The 25,761-nt window shown below is 35.0% G+C and overlaps 1 protein-coding gene and 1 long non-coding RNA gene across 3 annotated transcripts in view; one reads left to right on the top strand and one right to left on the bottom strand.

The window, feature by feature from the left end:
• ASCC3 (activating signal cointegrator 1 complex subunit 3) overlaps positions 1 to 25,761 on the top strand; it is a 326,479-nt gene that overhangs the window by 271,650 nt on the left and 29,068 nt on the right. For both annotated transcript variants that reach the window (XM_082405191.1, XM_082405192.1), the window contains one exon: positions 25,434 to 25,658. In XM_082405191.1, coding sequence (XP_082261317.1) covers positions 25,434 to 25,658 — 225 coding nt within the window. The remainder of the gene's footprint in view (positions 1 to 25,433; positions 25,659 to 25,761) is intronic.
• On the bottom strand, positions 302 to 15,426 carry LOC309634841. Its single transcript, XR_014248465.1, has 2 exons — positions 3,905 to 15,426; positions 302 to 3,869 (listed from the first exon to the last, which is right to left on the bottom strand). It is a non-coding gene; the product is annotated as an uncharacterized lncRNA (long non-coding RNA).

Genomic DNA, 25,761 nt, shown 5'->3' on the forward strand with positions numbered 1-25,761 from the left:
TTACCCTTCCCCCTCCCCATGTCTTCAAGTCCATTCTGTAGAAGGTCTACGTCTTTATTCCCGTCCTGCCCCTAGGTTCTTCATGACCTTTTTTTTTTTTTCCTAGATTCCATATATATGTGTTAGCATACAGTATTTGTTTTTCTCTTTCTGACTTACTTCACCCTGTATGACAGACTCTAGGTCCAGACTCTAGGTCCATCCACCTCACTACAAATAACTCAATTTCATTTCTTTTTATGTCTGAGTAATATTCCATTGTATATATGTGTCACATCTTCTTTATCCATTCATCTGTCGATGGACACTTAGGTTGCTTCCATGTCCTAGCTATTGTAAATAGCGCTGCAATGAACATTGTGGTACATCACTCTTTTTGTTTTTTGTTTGTTTGTTTGTTTTATTTATTTATTTATTTATTTATTTATGGCTGTGTTGGGTCTGTTTCTGTGCGAGGGCTTTCTCTAGTTGTGGCAAGCGGGGGCCACTCTTCATCGCGGTGCGCGGGCCTCTCACTGTCGCGGCCTCTGCCATTGCGGAGCACAGGCTCCAGACGTGCAGGCTCAGTAGTCGTGGCTCACGGGCCTAGCCGCTCTGCAGCATGTGGGATCTTCCCAGACCAGGGCTCGAACCCGTGTCCCCTGCATTGGCAGGCAGATTCTCAACCACTGCGCCACCAGGGAAGCCCCCACTCTTTTTGAATTATGGTTTTCTCAGGGTATATGACCAGTAGTGGGATTGCTGGGTCGTATGGTAGTTCTATTTTTAGTTTTTTAAGGAACCTCCATACCATTCTCCATAGTGGCTGTATCAATTTACATTCCCACCACAGTGCAAGAGGGTTCCCTTTTCGCCACATGATCTCCAGCATTTATTGTTTGTAGATTTTTTGATGATGGCCATTCTGACCGGTGTGAGGTAATACCTCATTGTAGTTTTGGTTTGCATTTCTCTAATGATTAGTGAAATTGAGCATCCTTTCATGTGTTTGTTGGCAATCTGTATATCTTCTTTGGAGAAATGTCTATTTAGGTCTTCTGCCCATTTTTGGATTGGGTTGTTTGTGTTTTTGATATTGAGCTGCATGAGCTGCTTGTATATTTTGGAGATTAATCCTTTGTCAGTTGCTTTGTTTGCAAATATTTTCTCCCATTCTGGGGGTTGTCTTTTCATGTTCTTTATGGTTTCCTTTGCTGTGCAAAAGCTTTTAAGTTTCATTAGGTCCCATTTGTTTATTTTTGCTTTTATTTCCATTCCTCTAGGAGGTGGGTCAAAAAGGATCTTGCTGTGATTTATGTCACAGAGTGTTCTGCCTGTGTTTTCCGCTAAGAGTTTTATAGTGTCTGGCCTTACATTTAAGTCTTTAATCCATTTGAGTTTATTTTTGTGAATGGTGTTAGGGAGTGTTCTAATTTCATTCTTTTACATGTAGCTGTCCAGTTTTCCCAGCACCACTTACTGAAGAGGCTGTCTTTTCTCCATTGTATATTCTTGCCTCCTTTATCAAAGGTTAGGTGACCATATGTGTGTGGGTTTATCTCTGGGCTTTCTATCCTGTTCCATTGATGTATATTTCTGTTTTGGTGCCAGTACCATATTGTCTTGATTACTGTAGCTTTGTAGTATAGTCTGAAGTCACAGAGTCTGATTCCTCCAGCTCCGTTCTTTTCCCTCAAGACCGCTTTAGCTCTTTGGGGTCTTTTGTGTCTCCATACAAATTTTAAGATTTTTTGTTCTAGTTCTGTAAAAAAATGCCATTGGTAATTTGATAGGGATTGCACTGAATCTTTAGATTGCTTTGGGTAGTATAGTCATTTTCACAAAATTGATTCTTCCAATCCAAGAACATGGTATATCTCTGCAGAGAGATCTTGGTATTCTTGATCACACTGTCATTTTTCTGAGTTTTATCTCTTAGGTTGTTCTGCTCTTATTCCCTTATTGCCTCTGCCTTTCTCCCCAGGTTCATATTTTACTGGAGACCATGGTTCTGGGTTTTAGCGTACCACGGGGGAGTGACAAAGTCTGTTAAAGTAATGATTCCCCACTGCCACATTATCCTACCTCCAAATAAAAAAGCACTACGACTCTTTAATGAGACATTACCCTGACTTCCAGACCAATGTCTGTGCTCCTAAGAGTGCTCATCTATTTATAGTTGTTAAAAACCACTTAGTAATTAGAAGAAATCATAAAGTAATTATGATTTGTGATAGTGATTATGGCTGGGTGATTACTCCTTCACTAAGATGCTTTGCAAATAGATTAGCACTTCTTTGAATTAGGAACTTGGACTTGAAATCTATGAGGAAGCTATATTAGTAAGAAAAATGTTCTTTCTTTTGGGACTAAGTAGAAAACTGTAAAACAGCCAGGAAGCCATTGGAACCTGCCTGACAGAAAAATCAGGCAAATCAAATTGGCCATTTTATTAGGCATATATTCATCTGGAAAAATTCTCTTCATTCAATTGCAGTTAAAGCGTTGGTCAATTTAATATAGTTCATTAGTAATGCCAGCTCTAAGTTGGGCTGTGATATAATAGTTTCTCTTCCTGAACAATTAGGTAAACATTGCATTGCTTAATATGAAGCTTGGGGGAGGGGGCCATATTTAAAGTCTAGGTACTTGCTAAATATAGCTTTTCAAAAATTAGCATTTTTGATACACAAATAATGCATTGCTTCATTTTAATTTTTAACGGGGAAGTAAATGACCGTACCTTTTTTTCCCGCACTTCTCTAATCGCTTCCTTCCTCTACTTAAGTTTCTTCTTTGCATCCCTTACGAGTTACACTTTGTCTTGCTTGTCTGTCATTTTCTCTTATTTGGAAGCTTATCATCTGTTCTATACCTATATCACTATCCTACAGACATTCTTAAACACACATCTTCAACAGGCCAGGAAGTACTTATTTAGCACCTACTGTGTTAGGTGCAAGAGGACAAAGATAATTAAGATACGGTCCCTGCCTTCAAGGAGGGAAAAGGCCTATGTCTAAGAAGTAATTATAGTTTGATATTAACTATTTCAAAAGTGTAAGTTGTACCAGCATGTCTAGAGTATGCTGAAGGTCTAGTTATTAAGAACATGGGCTTTAGAGTCACACAGACCTAACTCTGTCATTTTCTAGCTATGTGACCTTGGGTTAGTCACTTAATCTCTCCAAGCTCCATGCTCCTCTATAAAATAAAGGGGAAGATTAAATAAAAGAATGTGTGTAAAGCCTCAATACATTACCATATGATAATCATTCATCTCTGTTCTTACTAGTTTTTATTAATAGTAATATTTTAACGTTGAAAAAAATTCTAGTAGTTGATTTATTATAATTTATATAAATCATACCAACATAGGACAAATATCATTATCCTCTTCTATTGAAAAACACCTCATAACATAAATTCTGATTCCTTGACATGCCATGAGACTGTTCTGAGCCAGCTCCAGGATAGGCTAGAGTAAAAGCAGCCTCCCTCTTCCACTGCTCTTCCCCTTTTGCATCTCTGTGGAGCTCCTTCTGCTTCATAGGCCAGGAATGCCTCCTTTCCCACCTCAGCCAGGATTGTGTTCACACATTGGTCAAGACCTATCTCACTTAATCTGTGTGACGCACTAACCAAATAAAAGGAAAACATCATAAAATCATTGGTTAAGGGGTAGTTTATTCAACGGATATTGTTGGGTAAATTCTGTAACATTTTGGAAAAATATTCGTTAGAGTCTAATTTCATAGCATATACCAGAATAAAATTCAGTCAGGTTAAGGATCAAAGCCAAGAAGAATGTTTAAATTTCAAGGGAGAGGGGAAGAAACAAAAAGCATAAAGGAATTGAAGAAATTATAAAAGGAAATGAATGAATTTGCCTACATAAAAATATAAAATATATGCATGTCTCTGCCTACATAAAAATATAAAATATATGCATGTCTCTATATATAAAATTTTTAAAGCATTAATATTTGTCATTATTATTTTTAATTATATCAAAAGGGTAATATATTTTAATTTTTTAAATCAAAAAATTGAGAAAACAACCACTATGACTCCAATGATAAAATGAAAAGAAGGCATTGAATAACAACTTACAGAAAAACAAATTCATTTTTAACAAACATAAAAAATAAACCCTCAGACTTCTCAGTAATCAAGGAAATATTAACTGAAACAAAAAAATAGCAATCATTTTAGCCTGTTAAATTGTTGGAAATTCAAAAAGGATAATATCCATTGATGGTGCGTGTGCTGTGAGTTGCAACATTCCCAGACGCTGCTAAATAGAGTCTTTGTTGACCCAAACTTTCTAGAAAGAAATTCGACAATATCTATCAAAGTTTAAAAAAAAAAAGAAAGAAAGCTTTAAAAAATTTCTGCTCCATGGCATTGTAATTCCATTTCTAGGAATCTGTCCTGAGGAAACAAGTCAAGATATATGTACACGGATGTTCATCCCAGCATTACTTACAATAGAAAAAAAAAACACTGGAAAACTTTTCTTACAAGACCAATATCTCTTTAAGAATAATTTATAATCACTTAAACTTAAGTTTTTGAAAGTGAATCAGTGGGGAAAGTGGTTTTTGTTTTGATATGTTTTCATATAGCCCTCCCTATATGTGAATTCTACTATTGAGATATTTATAAAGCTTGCCTTGTTAGACAATAGAGGATAACTTACTAATTAACTGAATAGTTTTGAAAAGCTCGTTCAAGAAAAAGATCTAAATAGTGATTAATAATTCTTAGCAAACTATAGTCTTCCCACTGTGAGAAGGACTAAAATGAATACTCTTGTGCCGAGCCGTATACATATGGCAGAAACCTAGAGGAATTTCCTCTCCAGAGATACATTAAAAGCTGAATATCTTTTGATTTCTCAACCCAAAGAAATGGATGTGCCCCATTCTCATGTGTACATGTATTCTAAAAATTCGTGTTGTTACTACCAAATAAAATACATCGAGATGGTCTTTATTACAGTAGTATTATTCACACCATCTGCATTTTATTTTTACGTTCTCCTAAAAAAGAGCTTCACTTATTTTACAATGTTTTCCAGCTGACAATCCAATAGAATTTAAGCATGTCTCAGAGGTTTGATTATGTCAGAAAGTTAGAACTTACCTTGCTTTAAAAACAAAAAAAACACGAAACAAAAAAATCTGGAAGGTAAGAAGGATTTACAAATGTCATTCTCCTCAGATGCATAAATTCTACACATACTTATGTTCTAGTCATTATTTTGTATGTAGTTCGGAAGGATAATACACTTTGGCAGAAGCACTATAATCTGTTTTAAGGATTTTAAAGATTTCCATTGGCAACAGAGAATTCTTCTATATACACTCGCTTCAACTTACTAAAACGTAGGTCCTCCATTCCATCTCTGTAGGTATTTTCTGTTATTTATTAAACAGTGTCAGCAAATTTGTAAGACAAATGCCAGACAGGTGTCATCTTCTACTGACAAATGAACAAATAAACTGTCTTGCGGAACCGGTGACTGAGCTGGCAATGTATTGCTCAGCTAGGCTGAGAGCACAGAAAGGGTTGTAACGTTGAACTACTTTTACTTTTTTTGTCAGTGAAGGAGGAAGAGAAGTGGGAAAGGAAAGAATCAGTAAGACATCGAAATAACCAGTGAATTGCAAGTAAAACCAGAGAAAAAGGAAAGATTAATTAATTGTCACTTGGGACCCACACCAAAGTCATGTGGGTAATACCAGACTAGCTTAAAAGCAGCATGGGCTTTTTTCTTTTCTTTTTTTATTATAGAATGGAAATAAGCTGTGATACTTATTTAAAATATTTTTATTAATAAAATTTCTGAATATATGTCTTATATGGATTTCAGAATTCAAAGAACTTTAATGCTATAGAATACTCTTAGAACTGTGCTGAAAAAATTTTTCTTTGATCATTCAGAAGACCCATAAAGATCTTGCAGAGTCTTGAAGCTATCATTATAAACATCAGTTATCATTACATTATGGGTATATTAAAATGCTAGAGGCCTCATTAAAAAAAGAGCTGACAGAGTCCTGATAAACTGAATTTTGCTATTTACAGACCAAAAGCAATGGTTCTTTCAGTTTTAGAGCAGGCAAATGTCCACAGGTACCCACTACATCAGTGTGTCAGTACAATAAAGCCAAGTGAAATCAAAGGTTTCTCTGTGTAACGCTTTGTCAGAAACTGATTTTACAGCCTTATTTTTCTTTTTGAAACAAGTAGTTGGTTGCTACATCTGAGAATCTGGAAAAGTGTATATGCCTAATGTATTCTCATATTGCACTCTAAAAGTTTAATTTTGAGTTAATCAGCCCCATATGAATACCGAACTTAAGACCTATACTTTATAAACTCTGAACCTGTACTCTATTTTCCAACATTTCAAGCACCAAGGAAATGCAAACTAAATTGAGGAATTGGGTTAATTTAGCTTACAGTATGTGATTGCCTGTGATGGAGTAGGTAGGTAGGTAGGTAGATATAAATACAGATATTCCTACAGGATGTTATGGGATTTGAATATGACTTTAGCCATAAGAATGCATGTTTGCTTTCTTTTGATTCACACAGAGCAGATGGATGCTTGACTGCCTGCTAATCCACAGCTGGAATGGTTTCAGCAGTTTCCACGTTGCCGGGTTAGAGTGGCTTTTCTAGTGGACTGAGAGGGCAGCAAAAGAGGGATATCATTATTCATCAGTATCCCAGTGGGAGCGCTGCCAGCAGAGATTAATTTTTTCTGTTATGCTTGTAAAACAAGCTCAGGTGGAGTCTCTAATCCTCAGGGCACGGGTGGCAGATCAAGGAAGATGCTACAAAGCTAGTTAATTTTCTGATTCTGGGAGAAACAGAAGCTCTGTTAGATGTATAAATACATGATTGCAAATTTAAGTAGCTCAAATCCAAATGGGATCTTCCCAGACATCTGGTACTGAAAATCTCTGTTTTTCTTTGTTGTCTTTAAATATAACTTCTTAGAAGTTTGCCCTGGAGCCAAAATATTGGTAACTCTAAATATGAGGAAGTAATTACTTTTATGAGTTAATAACAAAATATTTAATTTTTACAAACGTGAACAAAAGCAAAATCTTTCTGCCTAAACAGACTCAAAGTTAGATGCCTAAAGTACCCACTTAAGTATATTACCAGAAAGTTATGACACTAGCTATCTGATTGGCAGGATTGGTTTTTTGTTTTTTTGTTTTTTTTAATGTATATCCAGTCTATTTTTTAATGGTTTTATTTTTGTTCTCTCAATGTATGATTCCTATGTGACACCTGTTCCCTGTATCTTATTATATGATCCATCAGTATGTTCATAGTTTTGAGCAATTAATATAGGCTTCAAAATAAAGTTAGGTGACTTTTTTAAAAACAGAACTTATACATCCAGTAGCTATTGTCTTCTGAAGATTATTTATCTATAAAAGCTATTTACTACATTTATTACAAAAAAATATGTACTTCTTCCAGGCCCACGGCATGTTCTGTTGATTATGTTGGCTACAAGTAGACATTCATTAACGGTACTTTTTTGTTTGGATGCTTGCTTCTGTTTTGAGAAAATGACAGGCAGTTATTGGAAGCCTAGTCAGAAGACTAAATTTGATTGATGAAGTCAGAGATGATAATTTTTGGTTGTAAAATTGGTTGTGACTACAAGATAATGTGTAGTTCCTAAAATCATTCTGACTGCAGTGCCAAAAAAGAAGTTTCAAAATGTTTTGAGTGACAAAAGCCTTATTGAAAAGAATTTATACCCTGTCAGGATATTTATTTTGCGTAGCATGACATACCTATGTTCTGGGATATTTATTTAAAATAAGTCCCTCCTGTGACTCTAGTCACACCTTACATACCTTTCTTTTGGTTAACTTCTGGATTTTTGTTAATAATGAGTCCCAATCTTGTTGTTTTACCAAGAGCATTTTGTAGTCCAAGAGGAGATATACATTTTAAAAAGCACTAAGTAGAATGCAAAAACCAGTACTTCATGGAAGAGGCTCCTACAAAATGCTGGATTTGTGCGGGTCAGGAAGGCTTTCCAGTCATGAAGAAATAGCCAGAGGACATAACATGGAATGAGAGTTAAGCAAGTCTCAGAGGGACTAGAGAACTAACTGAGGAGTTAGGATGAAGCCCAGAGCCATTTGTGTTAATAATTTTTGAAGTAGTAATGACTGCTAATAAATTTAAATAATTGTTCCCCAAACTGTACCAAATAAGCCAGCTCTTGTTGTCAGCTACCTGTCCCACTCAGAAGAAAATATAATAATTTAAATACTATACCTAGCCTAAACAAGAAACTCAAAATCCCACAAATCTGTAGTTTCTTCATTTGTCCTTTTCAGACAGGCCTTGCGAATCATGTGATTAATTCTGTAGCGTCATTTGACTCTCTCCATAAGGAACATTGTTTCAAGAGAGAATAGAAATTGTTTATTGAATCAGTCCTTAATTGTAAGCAGTACATTTTTGAATCCAAGTAGAAAATTAGAATACTTATGAAAATTTTTTGGAAATTTTAGGGATATCTACATTTTTCTTCCTAATCAATGCAGACTTTGCTTCTTGATGGAATAGTTCATATGTACACTAATGTATGCAAGCTACCATATCAGTAAGTATCCTCTGAGAATCTAGATTTTTGCATTTCAAATAAATCCGAAGTTCCCTTAGACTATTTAAATAGATTTTAGAAAAGGAACTTTCTACTTAGTGAATAAAAAACAATAAAATCTAATACATTTGGAGAAATACCCTAAGCTGTTTCTCCAGTACCAGTAGGAGCCATCCAGTCAGTACGGCTGACTTTCTATCACTCTAGGTGCTATGGCACACGTCTCTCTTCTTCCAAACTCTGGAGATCATCAATGAGTTTGTTGATTAGACATCTAGGAAGAGAAATTTTTTTTTTTTTTTTTTTGAAACTTACAAGGCTGTATTTGTGCACTGACCTATTTCACAAGTTTTACTATTACTGTTAAATGTGTTCTTTGTAGCTTTTAGTTTCTTGATACTGGTAAACTATCCTGAGGAGCAATCATTTATAAAAATTAAATTTTATATTTGTATTAATAATGATAATACTGTCTAGATAGAATTCTATGATGCATTTAATATATTCACCATATGTTCAAATATGCAGATCTACATACCCCGTTGTAGCTGAAATTCAGATTTTTACCAGTGGTGTCATGTTCTCCCTCTTGGTAAACTGTGTTAAGACTTTCAGGCCATTGAAACAGAGATTTAGCGTAACATTTTTATACAGATACATAGAATTACTCACTTGATTGTGAACTGGGAGATTTGTACATAATCGTATTTTTATTAAAGCACAGAATTTATACCACATTCAAAATCTAATTAATTGGGAGCCTTGTTACACCATTGCACTAAGATGGAAAGAGTCAAAGAGGCAGTACTAGAAAACTGAGGATACTAGTCTGTAGAAAAAGCCACTAAAATTTAATCTACTTAAAAGAAAGCCTAATATTTTATAGTAAGTGGGGAGAAGGAAGACCATTTAATTGAAGAAAACAAATTTTATCTTAAAAAATGAAACTAAACGCTGTGGAGAAAAGTTCATTTTCTTTTATATTCAACAGAATTTGAACTTATATCTCAACTAACATATCTTTGCTAACTCTTAAAGGCTGAATCAAATTTATTTTGTTTGTGGTGATTTTTTGAGGCACACTTTCAAAATGACACAATTTTCGAAAGACACAATTTTTCTAACATAATTATGTATCAGGGTATAATGCTTTTTACTTTGGGTTTAACTTTTAGCATACAATGTTTTTTTTTTAAGTTTTTGATGTGAACCTTTTTTTTAAGTCTTTACTGAATTGGTTACAATATTTCTTCTGTTTTATGTTTTGGTTTTTTGGCCGCGAGTCATGTGGGATCTTAGCTCCCCGACCAGGGATCGAACCCTCACCCCCTGAATTGGAAGGTGAAGTCTTAACCACTGGACCTCCAGGGAAGTCCCCTAATATACAATCTTAAAGAAAACAATTTTTTCCAAAAATACACTTAAGGACATCATCAATTTTCCCAATAACCTATCTTAGTACTTTGATATTGAAATCATTTGCTTTTGAGCACTTATGGTATCATCATTCATATGTATTTTTCTTCTTCAGTTGTTAATCAGCCTAACTCTTCCTGATTCTCATTTGCCAATAGATTGCATGTTATTCAGACAGTTTCTCTAGCATCACTTTCATTGACTTAATGAAATAATGCATCTTTACCAAGATGTTTAGTTTTACTTTGCAGTCATTTTTTTAATTTGTTTTGCATTGTATTGTTGAATTGATTTTAGACAGAGACTGACAAAATTGTTGACTGATGGCTAGGGATAAATGATAATGTTCAATCAGGAAGAATGCTAAAATGACTAATTTTTAATTGGTTGAAATATTTAAGAATAGTTGGGGACTTCCCTAGCAGTCCAGTGGTTAAGAATCCACACTTCCACTACAGGGCGCACAGGTTCGATCCCTGGTCAGAGAACTAAGATCCTGCATGCCGCGTGGTGTGACCAAAAAAAAAAAAAAGAATAGTTATGACTCTTGCTTGCTTGCACAACTTTGTAGCAGACTTAGATAATGAATACTCAGATGACAAAAACCCCTACATAATAGAAAGAACATGACTTTGGAAATTTATACTTGAAAATGCCTGTATTAAAGAAGATCTGAAATCAATAACCTAACCTAATTTAAGGAGCTGGAAAAGGAAGAACAAGCTAAAGGAAGCATAAAATAAAGATTAGCATTGAAATAAATGAAATAGAGAATATAAAATCAGTAGAGAAAGTCAATAAAACCAAAAGTTTGTTCTTTTAAAAGATCAACAAAAATGACAAATCTCTACCTAAACTCATCAAGAAAAACAGAACATTCAAGTCACTATAACCAGTAATGAAACAGAGGTCATTACTAGTGACTTCACAAAAGTAAAAAGGATTATAAGGGAACACTATAAACAACTATCTGCCAAAAATTTGTATAATGTAGATGAAATGGACAAATTCCTAAAAAGACACAAGCTTCCAAAATTTACTCAAGAAGAAATAGAACATCTAAATTTGACCTATAACAAGAAAGAGATTGAATTAGTAACTTCAAAACTTCCCACTAAGAAAAGTCCAAGCTCAGATGACTTTATTGATGAATTCCACCAAACATTGTAAGAGTTAATATCAATTCTATATAAATTCTTTCAAAAATATGAGAGTACACCTCCCAACTCATTTTAGGAAGCCAGTGTTACCCTGACACCAAAACCAGACAAGGATATCACAAGAAGACTTCAGACTAATGTCCCTTGTGACCATAGATTAAAAAATCCTCAACAAAATACTAGCAAACCAAATCCAGCAGCTGAATAAAAAGATTATACACCATGACCAAATGGGATCTATTCCAGGAATACAAGATTGATTTAACATCCAAAAGGCAATTAATGTAATTCACATTTTAATAGAAAGGGAAAAAAACCACATGATCATGTCAATAGACAGAGAAAAAAACATTTGTCAAAATCTAACACCCTTTCACAATGAAAACACTCAACAAAAAGGAATAGAATTGAACTTCCTCAACCTGACAAAGGGCATCAACAAAAAATCCTCAGCTAACATCACGCTGAATGATGAAAAACTAGATGCTTTCTTCCTAAGATCAGGAACAAGATGAAGATGTCCATTCTCACCATTTTATTTAACATTGTATTGGAGACTAGCTAGGGCAATGAGAGAAGAAAAAGATATTAAAGGCATCCAAATTGGAAAAGAAGAAGTAAAACTATTTCCAATTCCAGAAGACATGATCTTGTATATAGAAAAGCCTTAAGGAATTCACCAAAATACTAATAGAGTTAATAAAAATGTTTAGCAAGATTTTAGGATACAAGATCAATATACAGAAATCAATTATATTGCTCTATGCTAGAAATGAACAATATGAAGTAAAATCAAGAAAACAATTTCATTTATAACAGCATCAAAAAGAGTAAAATATTTAGGATTAAATTTAACCAAGGAAGTGTAAGTCCTGTACACTGAAAACTATAAAACACTGTTGAAAGTAATTAAAGATCTAAATAAATGAAGAGATATCCCATGTTCATGAATCAGAAGACTTAATGTTGTTAAGATGGCAATACTCTTCATATTCATCTACAGGTTCAACACAATTCCTATCAAAATCCCAGCTTTTTTCAGAAATTGAGAAGCTGATACTATAGTTCACATGGAAATGCAAGGCAAATAGCCAAACAGTCTTGAAAAAGAAGAGCAAAGTTGGAAGACTCACACTTCTTGATTGAAAACTTACTACAAAGCTAGTCTGATCAAAATAGTATGGCAAAAGCATAGTCATATAGATCAATGAGATAGAATCGAGAGTCCAGAAATAAACTGTTACAGTTATGGTCAGTTGATTTTCTACCAGGGTGCCAAGTCAATAAAATGGAGAAAGAATGGTCTTTTCAGCAAATGCTACTGAGATAACTAGATATATACATACCAAAGAATAAAATTGGATCCCTCCCTCACACCATACACAAAAATTAACTCTAGATTGATCATAGACCTAAATATAGTAGCTAAAACTATAATACTCTTAGAAGAAAACATAGGTGTAAATTTTCCTCACCTTGGGTTACGTAATGGCTTTTTAGATAAAACACCAAAAGTGCAAGTAACAAAAGAAAAAAAGTGGATAAATTGGACTTCATCAAAAAAGTTCCTGTGCTGCAAGTGTTACCAACAAGGAAGTGGAAAGAAAGTATTTCACTTTCACCAAATGGAAGAAAGTATTTGCAAATCATATAGCTGATAAAAGACTTGCATCCAGAATATATAAAGAACTTTTAAATTTCAATAATAAAAAGATAAATGGCTCAATTAAAAAGGATCTGAGTAGACATTTCTCCAAAGCAGATATACAAATGGCTAAAAAGCACATAAAAAGATGCTTAGTATCAGTAATTATTAGAAAAATGCAAATTAAAACCACAATGAGATACCACTTCATACTCACTAGGATGGTTATAATCAAAGAGACAGACAATAACAAATGTTGGCGAGGATATGGAGAAACTGGAACTCTCATACATTGCTGGTGGGAATGTAAAATGGTGCGGCCACTTTGGAAAAGAGTTTGGCTGTTCCTCAAAACGTTGAGCAGAATTACCATATGATGTATCAGTTTCACTCCTAGGTATATACCCAAAGGGATTAAAACATGTTCAGACAAAAACTTGTACACAAATGTTCATAGGAGCATTATTCATAGTAGCCAAAAAGTGGGAACAACCCAAACTATGAATAAACAAAATGCGGTATATTCTTAAAATAGATAACAGTTGATTCTCACAAGCTGGCTCTAGTACTCCACTGGTTCTCCCCCTCATAACTTTTTTGTTGTATAATTTTCTCAGTAGGTCTCTTGATGTTGTTTCTTATAAACTTTAAAACAACTTTTTTAACTTAACAAGGTGTACTTCTAAACATGTATAGGTCACCCTTAGTCTGGGGAGAAGAAGAAACCTCTTTATTTGGTTTTAACATCCTCCTCGAATTACCATCTTATTTTCTTTCTCCCATTCGGTGCAAAATAAAAAATGAAATTTCAACTCTCTTCTTTTCAATCCATTTATTCATAGCTTCCTATAATATGGATTGCTATTATTCAAATTTTTCAGAGGCCCTAGTGCCCTCGTAATTATTCAGTGCTATTGTCTTTTCGTAGTGCTCATTCTCTTTGATCTTTTTATAGCATTTGACATGAGTTACTTCTTGATACTCTCTTCATCCTTAAAAATGCACTTTCACATCTTATCCAGTTCTTTTTCTTATGATTTGACATTGGCTCCTCTTCCTATGTCTAACTCTAGTTCTCAATTTTTTTTTTCTTGCTTTCCCATGTACTCACTTTCTCAGGCCACACCACAATTACAGTTGTAAGTGTTACCTTTAAACGGGTGAATCTCATAGCATAGTCACCAGTCTCGACCTCTCTTATGAACTACAGTTCCAACTTCTGCTTGTTCAGTGGACATTCCCATTTCATTGTCCCTCTGTGACCCAAACCAGAACGTCTCAATCTTGCTCTTCATTATTCCCAGAATTCCTGTCCTTGTTTTTTCTGTCAGTTGTATTTGCATTCTTTCATACCCCCAAGATGAATTCCTTCAAGTAATCCATGACTCCTACTTTTCTCCTCCCCAGTTCCACGTATTAAACCAGTTACCAAGACGGTTCCTTCATAATTTTTTTGTTTCTCCCTTTTTTAAAGAACATTCACCGTTCAGCTCCTGTCTGGGTTCCCATCACCCCATTTCTAAACAATTGTGCTAACCAGTCTCCTAAATGATCTTCCTACTTTAGTTTCTCTCTCTCTCTCTAATCCACCCAACTCATCCCTGCCAATTTACAATGATGTTTTAAAACGTCATTTGTGGGCTTCCCTGGTGACGCAGTGGTTGAGAATCTGCCTGCCAATGCAGAGGACACGGGTTCGAGCCCTGGTCCGGGAAGATCCCACATGCCGTGGAGCAACTAAGCCCGTGCACCACAACTACTGAGCCTGAACCCTAGAGCCCATGAGCCACAACTACTGAGCCCACGTGCCACAACTACTGAAGCTCGCACGCCTAGAGCCCAGGCACTGCAACAAGAGAAGCCACCGCAATGAGAAGCCCGCGCACCACAACAAAGAGTAGCCCTGTTTGCTGCAACTAGAGAATGCCCGTGTGCAGCAACGAAGACTCAACGCAGCCAAAAATAAATAAATTTATTTTTAAAAAAAGAAAAAAACATCATTTGCATCATTTCTCCCCTCAAAAATCTAAAATTATGCATATAATACAGCATTACTTCCTTAACCTGGGTATCAAGGCTCTCCACAACCATCCTTTTTTACCTGAACCTTCTCTCACCTTTAAACATGCTATATATATGCTCAACTTCACACCTTTGCCTATGATTCCCACCTGGACAATGTATCTAACATTCATCCATGCATCTTGGCTCAGCTCCCTCTTAAAATATTCCCTTATTCGGATGCAGTGGTTGCTACTTTTTCTAAATTCATGACACCAGTGTCTGTTTCATTCATTCATCAATCACTCCTGTATTATCTTGTGATATTTCTTGTATATTGGCCTATTTTGATATTTCACTTTTAGACTTATTTTACTTTTTGTATATGTATATCTTAACTCCTGGAAGAAAGATACTCAGTGGATAATAAGTAGATTAGAAGTGTTTTAATGTTTCCACTTTGGTTTTTATCTTTTAGTTTTTTGCTTGTTTTTTATTTGATATTATCTCATAGCCTATAGAAATGCAAATTATAAAGAAAGTCACCCTAATAAAAATATGAAGTTTTAAAGACAGAAGCAAGGTGGTTAAAAAAAAAAAAACAAACTTTGTTTAGCTTTTAAAGATAGATTGCAAAGTGTGACATTTAACCATACATAATTATTATGTATTACTGCTAATCTCAGTTATTCCCTTTTAGGATTCAAACCTGATAGCCTTAAGAGGAAAATATCTAAACATTGTTAAGCTGTAAGGCATTTTTATTACATCCTTGAAAACTGAGGAATTTTTTTTTAAGTTTCATCAAAGAACAATTTTTTAAGGACTTAGCTATAAATCCTGGGAAATAGAAGTTTCTGATGGAATTCTTACCACTGAAATTATTTTAACCACAACAGACCTGCTGGTACTCACTATTGTAAGATCCCTTAAAATCCAGCTGTCAACCAGGTGGTCATTCTTACACTGGAAAGAGTACGGTATTATTTCTTGTGCCTATTTATTTTTGGCAAATGATTCTGTGCTTGCCCTAACTGGTTGAAGGCCAAACATATGTCCATAAGTTTAAGACATTGATACAAGTCAGACACATATTCTCATATAAGCCCTGACAGGAAACACACATAGATCTATGCGTAATTATAATTACATCTGTCAGTGTTTTCATGTTTGCCATCTGCATATAATAAAATTATTTTGATATTTCATTTTAGTGAAGCAAATTGTATGCATATTGGACAAATATTTTATTGCTTAACTAGATCTTAGTTTTATCATTTTCCAATAAATGTTTTATAACCAAGGGCTCTTTTTTTACTTTTTTTTTTAACTTGTAATCTTATTAAGTTCATTCCTAGTATACCTTTCACTGCATTTTGAGGTTATTGTAAGTTCCATGTAAGTCTAGTTTATAGCAGTCTTTTATTTTAGAGATATACTTTATTCATATGATTTATTTACTTTGAGTAGATAATTTGAATAAAAGTAAGAATCATAAGTGCTAGAAACCATATTAATTATATACATAGATTTGATTTTAAAAACAAGTTATGTCAGTTTTTTCATAGATTAATGATTGAATAAAAGGTAATCTGAAATAATAAAGATAAAAATCTGAGGCATATTTTTTTATCCCTTAATATATCTGGACCTGGCTTGGTAAATGCCAGATTATTTTTCAAATATTATTATAAAATATATAAGATACAATTAATTTAATACTTCAGAGAGGCACAGAAATTCAACAGGGTTCCTATCAGGGAAATTTACTGAAATGCTTTTTCTACAGCTTCAGTGGCCAAAAGACAGCACTGGAATGTGAGAAAATAATTTTGGTTTGTTTTAACGCCTCAGAATGTTACAAATTAATCAAGTGCTACTTAAAGTCTAGAACTCATTAACTTTATAAGTTTTGCTTTTCCCATGACAGAGATTAAGTTATAGCATAAAGCTTCTTTAGTCCCCCACTTGATCAGGTTACCACCCCAATGTTCAAGTGCCCTCTTACCGGCTACTTAGTGAGTTCAGCGTAGGCAGTGCTGAGTCCAGCGATATAAAAGTACTAGTTTACTGTTACGTAATGCTTACACGAAACCACACATGAATCCATTCTGGCTGTTTCTTACCTCAGTAATTTGCTTAGGTAAAGCAGACTCATATAGTTACTGCACCTAGAATAAACACACTCACACATACACGGTCAAACAGAATTCACTTGTTTACACACGCTCACTAAAGAGAAAAAGCAAAGTAGATTTTAAGTATTTGATAAGCTTCTTATTAACGAATCTAAAAAGTAAGCTGTGCAATCAGTGGATTTAAGGGCCACAAGGACATGTAAGAGTTACATATTGAATAATGCTACGAGAGTCCTCACTAAACCCAAGTGCCAGCTAATCACTAAAAGACGTACCTCAGCAGTGTAGATTTGCCAGATTGTTCTTCAGAGGACAAGCAAATAAGTTAGTGATACAGTGGTGTGAACAAACCATTACGTAAGAGTGTGTATCCTCAGTAAACTAAAATCAATGTGAATATACAAGCAAAATGTACTGGCATACATACATATGTTTGCGGGGTTTTTTTAATTTTTTACTTTATGTGGAGTAGCTGAGTTTATGGCATTTGTAGAACAGATTGAGGTTTGTGATGAAAAGGGAAACAAAAGGAAAACTATTGAGTGAACAGCAGGGCCCATTTGATGTGATTATGAAAGATGTTTCTTTATTCTGATTTCTCTTTTGCAGTCTGAAGACAGTAGCAGGGGTTGCAAGCAGAGTTTATCATAGGTTGTCAATCACTGTCATTCAGCATTTGCAGGGAAAATGTCTTTATTCAAGGACAGCTGAGCAAATCAGAGACATAGATTTGCAGTTAGTAGCCTGTCCAGCCAACACTAAATAAACAAGGACAGGGTAGACAAACCAGCCTCTCACATAAAAATATAATGGACTCCACTGACCTCACTGCCCTCCATTCAGCTTCAATCCCAGTTGCATAAAAGCTTCACTGCCCACTTTCAATTTCCTTTAATTACCTACATGATGTAGATAAGAAAATGAACCTCACTTATAGTCTCAGTGATCACACACAGGAAATTAACTAGACAAGTTGTTTAAAATGAGAGGAGTAATTTGGAGGTAAATAGAGTGTCCTACTGAGGAAGAAGTAGCTAGAAAGGGTTTTTGTTTGCTTGTTTGTTTTTAAGCAGGGATTTTATTACTTTACTAGCTCTCTCTGCTGATCCTGGGTTTGTGGCTTTCCTAATCAATCTAAGTAAAAAAATCTCCATTGCAAGTATTCTGAAACACCCAGAATAAAATACCTTGAAGGAGGTAAGAGCTAAGTAAAGTAGTGAAGCAAACACACCACATTCTAAAGAGCTTAGAAAAATTGTGAACTGGAATTCCAGGAATAAATGATCATGGTTTTCACAGGAGGGTCTGGCGGAGTAGTTGAGGGTTAAATAGCACTGAAGCGTCTTCAGTGAGTCTTCATTTTAAATTGCTTCCCGAGTCCATAATCAAACCACGAAAAATTAAATTGAAAATGCTGATAATATTTTTATGTATTCTAATTGATCTAAAAATCAATATTTTCTGTTTCATTCTTGTGGTTCACAGCACTTAAATTCTAATTAGAAAACACTGTAGGGTTTCAGGGTACTATAACTATACATAATACTTTGTCTTCAGAAAAGTTGGAGCAAGTGTCTAATATAAATGATTCTTCCTCTTCCCTGTCTCTTCATACTATTTTGAGTTAGGTCACTGAAGAACACTGAGAAGAGCATCTTTCCTCATCACACACTGATGTGCTTTTGTGAACATTTAATTAATATGAATTTAAAAGAAACCTAATTGGAGATTGGAAACTAAAGCCTGCAATATCAAACCTATAGTTCAAGAGGATATAATTTCTCAATATTTTATCTTTAATTTGGCTTTCTCTTGTATTGAGAATATTGTCTTTCAAAGAACGAATATTTTCTGTAACACAATTACATAAAAGTTGTATGATTATTTGGATAAAATGTATGTGCCACTACTAGTAAAGCATTGGTAAAAAGTAATAGTAATCTTGTTTCTTTGAATAATATTTAAGAATCATGATATTTTTACAAGTGAGTTAATGAAATGTCATTTTAGATAGGGAAGTATTTTTACATAATTGTAAACAAAGGTTTACAACTGAAAACTGTAGAACAAAACTCAAGTAATTGAATCTTAAGCCTCAGTTAACATTCTGAATGTGATCAGATGTGGGGATGATTATTATAGTAATAATGCCTGACATTATACCAAGTCTTACAGCTTTCAAGTGTTTCATAAACACTATCACATTGAATCCTCACACCAAATCCCAATTTAAGACAAGGAATTTGGGACTTAGGGAAGTTCAGTTAGGCTCAGAAGATCACATAGCTTGTAAATGGCAGAGCTGCAAACCAACCTGTTGTATCAGTTCCCAGACCCAGTGTTCTCTCTACCACCTCACGCCATGCATACCACCCTCGTGATCTGTAACGTCTCTAAGGGGATGAATTACTTACTACATTCTTTGGATTCCCCTTTAATTCAAACACTGGAAACAGAAAAGGAGGGATCCTCAAAGGAAGTAATAGCTTTTGATGAGACCTCATTTAATTATGGATAATTTTTAACTACAGAAACTATTATTGATTTGATATTTTATAAACATAAATCTAATGTCAACTCTTTGAAGATCTCAAAAACATTGCCTGGGTCAAATTTAATAACGAAAAAGACATTACTTCTCAAAAGAATATATTAAATAATAAAATCTACGTAAGCATTCTAAAGAGTGTTTTCCTATAATAAGATTCCGTGTCCCTCTTTTCCACCTCAAGTCTGAACCTTATCCTATCACTTTTCCCTTTTTTACCTAAAAAAAATATGTTTTACTGTCTTTCAGCTCAGTTGAAACCTCCCCAAAGATACCTTCCCTGACCCACTGTTATTATTTGTACTCCTCCTTCCTTATACTTATCCACTTGTTATTTTACATTTATTCATGGTCAATTTTGATTGAGGTCTGGCTCCCCCACTTGACTGTAAGGCTTCATGAGAGTAGGGGATCGATCGTTTGTTTTTGTGCATCACTGTGTACCCAGCAGTAGTATATGCTGAATGAATATTTGGTAAACAAGTGACTCAGCACACCAAGACCTTGTCCATTGTGGTTATTAAAATGCTTTTCATTATTATTATTAAAGTGTATAGATTTTGCCAAGAAATTAAGGAACCCTTAGCTTAATTAATAAAGGAACCCTTTGATTGCTTTTATGCACCAAGAAAAGGCATCACTAAATTAAGCTTTTCACTAAGATCACTGTCTTCGGGTAATCTACATTAAAGATCTGATTGCTCCCCTAATCAACCTAGAAGGATCTCTCTACTGCAGAGCATTTTTTCTGACCTAAAATATACTCAGCTCTTAGCAGACTCATCTGATACTGATACTGCTGGCAGTGAGCAGATTCACAATCCTGGTGAAGCAGGGGATAAAAGCAATAAATCAGGGGTAATTCAAGCAGAATTGGCATGGTTTGGAGAACAGTGGAGTCACATCTTACATGGAGTTTAGATTCTAAAGCAAGCAAATACAATAAAAATCGCTAATGATAAAATTTACCTGAAAATAACCCCAAAAGTAGAATAAGCATAATTTTGAGTAGTCAGTCTTGTTCAAATACACTGGTTCTCAGTGAGTTCAACACTACTAGTTTTCCCTCTAGTGTTGGAGCAGATCATTGTTTCTTTAGTTTAGCACCAAATGAAGTAGTTGGCTTGCATTTAGAAGTCATAAGTCATACTTTATGAAAAAACATGCATCTTTGGATACTAGAATCATACGTCACAGAAGGATGTTCACACTTTCAGAGGTATTTGGGAACTAAGACTGGGAAATACCTAGTTTATATTCTTGCCTCCCAATCAGTCAATCAATATCTAATCAATCTCTCTCTCACTCAAACACACACACACACACACACACACAGTGTGGGGAAGAGGAGTGTGTAAGGTATATAATCAGATTTGAACAGGATTGTACAGAGGGAAGTGGATTACTTAGATCACACTATTAATTAGTGCTTTCAGCCAAATTCTTACTTTCCATATAATTTGATTTTAATTTAACTTTTCATATAATTTGCAAGTCTTAACCTATTTCCTACATAGCTAAAACCTGGAGGACCAATACAGTTTACAGTATTAAAATAGCTATTCGATTTTCTTCTGGAAAAAGATCAGAGGAAGTTGTATTTTATGAACAGTAGAAAGAAATCTAAGTATGAATAAATTTTAAACTGTGAAACAGATTTAAAGCTGATTTCTTCTCCCTCCGCCTCCACCCAACTATCCGGATTGTGGTCCTCTCGTTAAGTGTACTTTGCACGCTTAACAGAAAGCTCCTGCTCACTGAGTGTTCCCAACCTCTCTTCTATTAATAGCATCATCATTCTCCTCATCCCGGAGGCTTAAACCTTAGACCCCTCCTTATCTGTTTTTATGGATCTGCTCATACTATTTTCTGTGCCTGGAATGCAAGGAATCTTTCTCCCTCTCTCCTGTTCTACAAACTGTTCTAAGCCTAGAACAAACAGTATCTCTTTTAGGAAACTTTCCAACACATCCAATTCACTTCAGTGCTCTTCTCTGAATAACAGTATTTTATTCTGCACTTAGAATAATTATTTATATAAATTGTTTTCTCCGATATCATTTTAATTTCCTTTAAATAAAAGGTCATGTTTTAGATTTCTGAACCATCTTTTTCCTTATCTGCTGTTACATTTTTCTTAAGCCATTTGGCAAGGCTAGGATGGACAGGTGTTGATGGGGTTTTGGATGGAGCCCAGATATTAGGTTGAGCTGTGTTAGTTGTCGGGTGACAATGCTTCAGTCCTGAAATTCACCTGAAATCAAAAATAATAGCACTGCCATATATAACTGGTCCCTCTTTAGCAGATGACTTCAGAGAGAGCAGGAAAGAACATAAATGGCATATGAAAAGAAAACCAAAATGACACACAGGGGCAAAGCATTATTAACTGCTAATGTGTCAGCATATACTTCTTACATAAAACAGCACAAAGTGGTAAAGACAGTGTTCAACATAGTGTAAAGTGCTGTGGTATTTTTGACTATTGCAAAACAAAGACGAGGCAATTCATGAATGAGAGAAAATGTAATGATTATTTTAATATTCCTATTAAATATGTTTAACTGAATATTATAAAATTTTATTTGTTTATTTATTCAGTTCAGTTAAACAGAATGTTCCAAATATTCACTTAGGATATTTTTTCAGATGTTACATCAGTTGAAATTGTTTTTAGACAACATTTTTCAGTCTCTTGGACTTACCATTTTCCCTCCCATTATAGGGCCTTTGCATATACTACACACCATTCCTAGAACACTCTTCACGTCTCTGTTCATCTAGTTACCAGCTGCTCATCCTCTGTACCATAGCATATCTGCCTTTTCCTTCAGGAAATTTTTATGACCTTCCTAACTTGGTCAGATTTCTTTGCTAAACTCTCATGCTTTTATGTATTTCTTCTTCATAGAATTTGTCACCATATCAAATTCACATTTATTTATGTGACTGAATAATGTCTGTCTCCCTCATAGGGTGGATATTCAACAAATATTTCTTACTGTTTCCTATTTGTTGCCCTTGCTCTGTGTTCCTGTTTTTGTCTTCTACTTTCTCTGTCTTTTGTGGTCTTAATTGAGCTGTTTATATGATTCCATTTTCTCCTTTCTTAGCATATCAGCTATACTTCTTTTTTTGCTTTTCTTAGTGGTTGCCCTAGAGTTTACAATGTACATTTACAAGTAATCAAATTCCACTTTCAAATAATACTATACTACCTAATGGGTATGGAATCTTTTAATAATAAAATAATCATAATTCCTTCCTTCCATCTCTTGTATCATTGCTGTCATTCATATCATTTATATATAAGACAAGTCATATACATAAGCATATAACATATACATAAGCATACATAATTGTTCAAAAATATTATTTTGAACAAAGTGTTGTCTGTTAGATAAATTAACAATAAAAAAAAATAAAAGTTTTTATTTTACCTTCACTTATTCTTTCTCCAGGGTTCTTCCTTTCTTTATATAGATCCAAATTTCTGACCTATATTATTTTCCTTTTCTCCAAAGAACTTCTTATATTTCTTGCAAGGCAGGTCTACTGGTCTGCTGGCAACAAATTAACTCAATTTTTATTTGTCTGAGAAAATTGTATTTCTCTTTCACTTTTGAAGGATAATTTCACAGGATATAGAATTCTAGGTTGGTGGCGTTTTTTCCTCAACACTTTAAACATTTCACGCCACTCTCCTTTTGCTTGCATGGTTTCTGAAGAGAGTAATTCAGAAGTAATACTTACCTTTGTTTCTGTACAGGTAAGGTGGTTTTTTTTCCCTCTGGCTTCTTTCAGGGATTCTTCTTTATCTTTGATTTTTAGTAGTTTGAAGATAATATGCTTAGGTGTAACTTTTTTTTTTTATTTTTTTGCTGTTTATTCTGTTCAGTGCTCTCTGAGCTTCCTGGATCTGTGGTTTGGTGTCTGACGTTAATTGGAGAGGAGGGGAATTCTCAATCATTATTGTTTCAAATATTTCTTCTCTTACTCTCTACTCCTTCTGGTATTCCCATCATACATATGTTACATCTTTTGTCATTGTCCCACAGTCCTTGGATATTCTCTTGTGTTTTTTTCAGTCTTTGTTCTCTTTGCTTTTCAGTTTTCAGAGATTTCATTGATATATCCTCTAGCTCAGAAATTCTTTCCTCAACCATGTCCAGTCTACCAATAAGCTCACCAAAGGCATTCTTCATTTCTGTTAGTGTTTTTGTCTTCACCATTTCCTTTTGATTCTTTTTTAGGATTTCCATCTGTCTGCTTCCATTGTTCATCTGTTCTTACATGCTGTCTATTTTATCTGTCAGAGCCGTTAGCATATAAATCATAGTTTTAAATTCCTGATCTGATAATTCTAACATCCCTGCCATGTCTGGTTCTGATGATAGCTCTATTTCTTCAAATTGTGTTTTTAGCCTTTTGGTATACCTTGTAATTTTCTTGATAGCTGGACATAACGTACTGGGTAAAAAGAACTGCTGTAAATAGACCTTTAGTAATGTGGTGAGGTGGGGCATGGCAGTGTAGGGGAAATATTCTCTGGTCCAATGATTAGGTCCCAAGTCTTCAGTGAGTCTGTGCCTCTGTGCTGTGAACTTCACAGCCATTTCTACCCTCACCCCTTAGGTGAGACAGGATGGCTAGAGTGAGCTGGAGTGGGGTATTTCCCTTCTCCCACAGGCAAAGCTTGAGCTGGTTACAGTTGGGTACTTCCATTCCCCAGGTCAGTTAGGTTCTCGTAATATATCCCAGCAGGGTTAGGCTCCAGTTAACTGGTTTCTCCTGAGAGCAGGCCTTGTTAAGAAGGACAGAGTGCTCTAGTGTATTTCAGGATGGTTCTTTTCCCCTCCCCTTGCTAGAAGCCCAAGGTGATTTTTCTCTGATATTTACTGTGGGAGTCTGGTCGAGCTCCTAAAGGTAAATCTCACAGTATGGTGGGGGCCCCCTATGACTGGGTCCCCCTGGAGTTTTTAGCTCTCGGAGTTGTCTGCACTGAACCTCCCACAATTCATCAGTTACAGGTCAGGTTTTCTTACCTCGACACTGATTCCCGAGGCATTTTCTGCTTGTGAGCCTCTGCTCATGACTCTTAGCCGTGACTACCTGCATTTGCCTGCGTTTCCAATCTTGGAGGCAGCGGTTTGCCCTGTGTTCTGCCTTCTCATGGATTCAAGACGAGTTGTTGGTTTTTTCAACCTGTTCAGCTTTTTACTTGTTAGGATGGAGTGGTGGCTTCTAAGTTCCTTGCATGTGGAACCGGAAACCCCCAATTTTGAACAATTTTATTTTAATCTAATTTACTACAGTAAGTCTTAAGTTAATGATCCCGGTCTTCACCCTTTTCTTATCTCACCAACCCTATCCTCATCCCCCATTCTCCCAGCCCTGCCTTATTTCTTCCACTCATTCTATAGATCCTCACTTAAATATCTTTTTCCGAGACGCTTTCCCTGACCTTCAAAAATAACTAAGTCCCCAAACTGAATATCCCTTCAGCACTCTGTGCTTACCATATCATAACATTCATTTCCACTTTTAGGACTGGTTTTTCCCTGATGAACTCTCAATTTCTGGTTCATTGCCTGGGTCCACTGTCAAGCATAACATTTGATGCTTACTGGGATCTGTATTGTTTTGTTGACTGTATAAATAAGAAGAGCATTCATGAATTTCAGATGTATTATACATTACTAGCTTTTGCTTAATATTAATGGTAGTACTGACCAAAGCAGAATTTTAAGGGATATGGTTATCTTACAGTTTTTCTAAAGCACGTTTTAAATGTCAGTAGTTAAAGCTAAGAAGTACATTAAATATTATACTTTTGATACAGTACATTTATATATATATTATATATATATGGGTTTGTTTGTTTTTTCAGGATGCAGAAGAATACACAGATTTGCCAGTAAGACACAATGAAGATCATATGAATAGCGAACTGGCAAAATGTCTTCCGTTGGAATCAAATCCTCATTCATTTGACAGCCCTCACACCAAAGCACATCTCCTACTGCAGGCGCATCTCAGCCGAACCATGCTGCCCTGCCCAGATTATGACACTGATACCAAAACAGTGTTGGACCAAGCTCTCAGAGTATGTCAGGTACGAAAGTCATTTCTAATTACCTACATTTTCTCCCATTCTTTCTGGTTTTTTTCTTTTTGGAATAAAATATACTTGCATTTAAAGATATTTATTGTAGCAT

This window comes from Balaenoptera borealis (genome assembly GCF_965194805.1).
Source record: "Balaenoptera borealis genome assembly, chromosome: 9".
NCBI lineage: Eukaryota > Metazoa > Chordata > Mammalia > Artiodactyla > Balaenopteridae > Balaenoptera > Balaenoptera borealis.